General features: G+C 35.2%; 1 protein-coding gene across 1 annotated transcript; it reads left to right on the top strand.

Annotated features, from left to right (window-relative positions):
* Positions 495–2389, top strand: LOC109358663 (allene oxide synthase 1, chloroplastic-like). Its single transcript, XM_019603032.1, has 2 exons — positions 495–574; positions 634–2389. The coding sequence occupies exon 2, from the start codon at positions 677–679 to the stop codon at positions 2246–2248; it is 1572 nt and encodes a 523-aa protein (XP_019458577.1). The 5' UTR covers positions 495–574; positions 634–676; the 3' UTR covers positions 2249–2389.

A 3560-nucleotide genomic window follows, 5' to 3' on the forward strand; every position in this document is an offset into this window, starting at 1 on the left:
TACAAGAGAAATAGATGTATATATTAATAGTGTAAGAGTTCTTTACATTATCAACATCATTAAACATTCATTTTCAATAACCATTGATTTTTCTGAAAAAATAGTCAAAGAAATGATAGATAATACACTGACTGTATATACATCTTTTATTAGTAGTCAATAATATTACTGTTTACACCGTCAGATAATACTTAATATATAATAACTTATTCACATACCTAATATTTAAATTCGGAAAGTATTTTATTTAAACATCGAACTAATACAATAATGATTCACCAAAAATCAGATCTGAGCTTGAATTAAAAAATTAGGTAGCTGAAAATGTTAAAGTAGTTGGACCTAGGTTGAAAAAAACAGTGCACACGAGAGGAACAGTCGTGGAAGGAAACAATTAATGCACAAGTTTCACGATTCATAGACTGTATTTTTTTAGGTAAAAAAAGACACTTTCTTCTGTTGAATGGTCAGAGCTATACTGCTACCACTGAATTTTCTATAAGAGGATCACAGCACATCAACAATAACAACACTTATCCCCGCACCACAATAATAATCAGTGCATTGAATCATCACCCACCAATCCACCCAGAAACAAGAAAAATATTCACTCTATTTTATTCATTCCTATAAAAAAAATCCATTATTCCATTGAGTCTATCTAACTAAACTCAAAATGGCATCATCAACTCTTTCTTCCTCTTTTCTTCAATTAGAATTCCCATCAACAAAAAAACCATCTTCCAACATAAACCGTCTTTCATTCATTCCCTCACAAATCAAAGTCAAAGCTTCTGTTTCTGAGAAACCATTTCCACCAATTTCAGAACCAAAACAACTCACTAAACTTCCCTTCAGAAAAATCCCTGGAGATTACGGAATCCCAATTATTACTCCGTTCCAGAATCGTCTCGATTATTTCTACAACCAAGGCCGCGATGAATACTTCAAATCCAGAATCCGAAAATACAAGTCAACGGTTTTTCGCACCAACGTGCCACCTGGCCCTCCAATCGCTTCGAACCCAAACGTCGTCGTTTTACTCGACTCCAAATCCTTCCCCATTCTCTTCGACGTTACAAAAGTTGAAAAAAGAGATGTGTTCACCGGAACTTTTATGCCTTCAACCGATTTAACCGGTGGCTATAGGGTCCTCTCTTACCTTGATCCCTCCGAACCCAAACACGGCCTCCTTAAACGACTCATCTTCTTTCAATTGAAATCACGTCGTGAACACGTGATCCCAGAGTTTAGGTCTAGTTATGATGAACTTTTTCAGACTTTGGAAAATGAGCTGGCATCTAAAGGGAAATCTAGTTTTAATGATGCTAATGATCAAGCTGGGTTTAACTTTTTAGCTCGCTCACTTTTCGGTTCAAATCCTGGAGACAGCTCTCTCGGACGCGATGGTCCTAGCATAGTTCAAAAATGGGTTTTGTTTCAGCTCAGTCCGATTTTAAAACTAGGCCTTCCTCAGTTTCTAGAAGATACTATAATCCACACTTTTCGTCTCCCTCCAAGTTTGATTAAGAAAGACTATCAGAGGCTCTACGATTTTTTCTACCAATCTTCAGGTTTCGTTCTTGATGAAGCGGAGCGGTTAGGGATTTCACGAGAAGAAGCTTGTCACAATCTTTTGTTCGCTACTTGTTTCAACTCTTTTGGTGGAATGAAGTTGTTTTTCCCAAACTTGATGAAATGGATCGGGAGAGGAGGTATGAAACTTCACACACAGCTTGCCATGGAGATTAGAACTGCCGTGAGATCCGCCGGAGGGGTGGTTACAATGGCGGCGATGGAGAACATGCCGCTGATGAAATCGGTGGTTTACGAAGCGTTCAGAATTGATCCTCCAGTGCCGTTGCAGTTTGGAAAAGCGAAGAGGAATTTGGTTATAGAGAGTCATGAACATGCTTATGAAGTAAAAGAAGGGGAAATGCTATTTGGGTATCAACCTTTTGCGACGAAGGATCCTAAGGTTTTTGATAGGGCTGAGGAATTTGTTGGGGACAGGTTCGTTGGAGAAGGAGAGAAGTTGTTGAAACATGTGGTTTGGTCGAATGGACCTGAGACAGAGAATTCTAGTGTTGGGAACAAGCAATGTGCAGGGAAGGATTTTGTGATGTTGTTTTCGAGGCTCTTAGTGGTTGAGTTGTTTATGCGTTATGATTCTTTTGAGATTCAAGTTGGAACTACTCCATTAGGTCCTTCCATTACTATCACATCTCTAAAGAGATCAAGCTTTTAGTTTCTTATTTTAATTTCATTTTTTTGTTAAGTTAGGATTTTAATTTTTGGGGTTTATTGTATGGTATCTATGTGTAAAAGGGGAAACGTGTGTATGTAGGAAATTAGAATGGAGATTTGGACTGAATCTTTGAGTGGTCTATAGTGGGTTCTTGGTGGGTCACCATGCATTCCACTCAATGTCGTGTCATTTGTCTAAGTTAAGATCCTAACCTTACCGGAAGGTGAGGATAGAAGAAATTTATAAATTTTTTATAGTATTATTATATGTCAGCATGTCTATCACTACTAGATTCTCTAATATGCATAGATGATCTTAACTTCATTTGTCTAGTAGGACTCAAGTGTTGCTGGTTGGCATTTATAATAATGGGACAATAACCAATGGTAGGGGTCAATCTTCGATATTCAAGAATGAAGAAGAACAATGTGAGGTTGGCTGGTGAGCATTCAACCCATCGTTATTAAAGAAATAGTACATACTTGTATCCAAAAATATATCTTTCGGAAAAGGGCTTAAACTCAATTCTCTTGTAGCCCAACCACCTTGTAAAATTCAAGCCTTTATACACATCAAATAAGCCCATGTATGTTTAACTATGTTTGAAGGAGGGGTGATGAACATCTTATATGAGATTTAATTGAAGAAAATAATTGTACACTGGATGAATTATGTATGACAATATATAAATCTTTATCTAAGAACAATGCCATGGTCACCAAGATGTATCCATTCTAAAACTAATAATTCATTGAAGAAAAGAGTATTCAATACTCTCATTTTCTTTTGAAGATTAAGTTAATGGCATTTTAAACATTTATAAAGTTTTTTGGTGATATTTTTCAAGGAGAAACTTCTTATGTTTACTAGTTTCAATAATAACACTATAATTATATAAAAAAGATATTTTGGGTAAATATGGATTGAGTCGTTGAAATTTTTAGAGAGGATGTCTGGAATAGGTTACTACATGGTTAGATTCATACTTTAGTAGAGACACAATATGCATGACAGTCTAGGCTTTTCGGTGATTTGACTAAGGTAAACTTTGGTCATTGAAATATCAATTCCAAAGTTTTTCAGTACAATCGTTTGATTGTAATGAATATCAATTGGATTTGAATGAACATCAAAAAATATAAGTTATTTAAGTCGATTGATTGAAAAAATAATTGTTTGATTGAAAATTAACACTTTCTTATTTTTTATCAACAAAAGAATATATTATTTAATATAAATTTAAATGTATATAAAATCATGTGACACATGAGTGATAATGGGAGAAAAAGAATACGAAAGAGGTCAAAATAGA

The sequence above is a fragment of the Lupinus angustifolius genome, chromosome LG10 (assembly GCF_001865875.1).
Source record: "Lupinus angustifolius cultivar Tanjil chromosome LG10, LupAngTanjil_v1.0, whole genome shotgun sequence".
Lineage (NCBI taxonomy): Eukaryota > Viridiplantae > Streptophyta > Magnoliopsida > Fabales > Fabaceae > Lupinus > Lupinus angustifolius.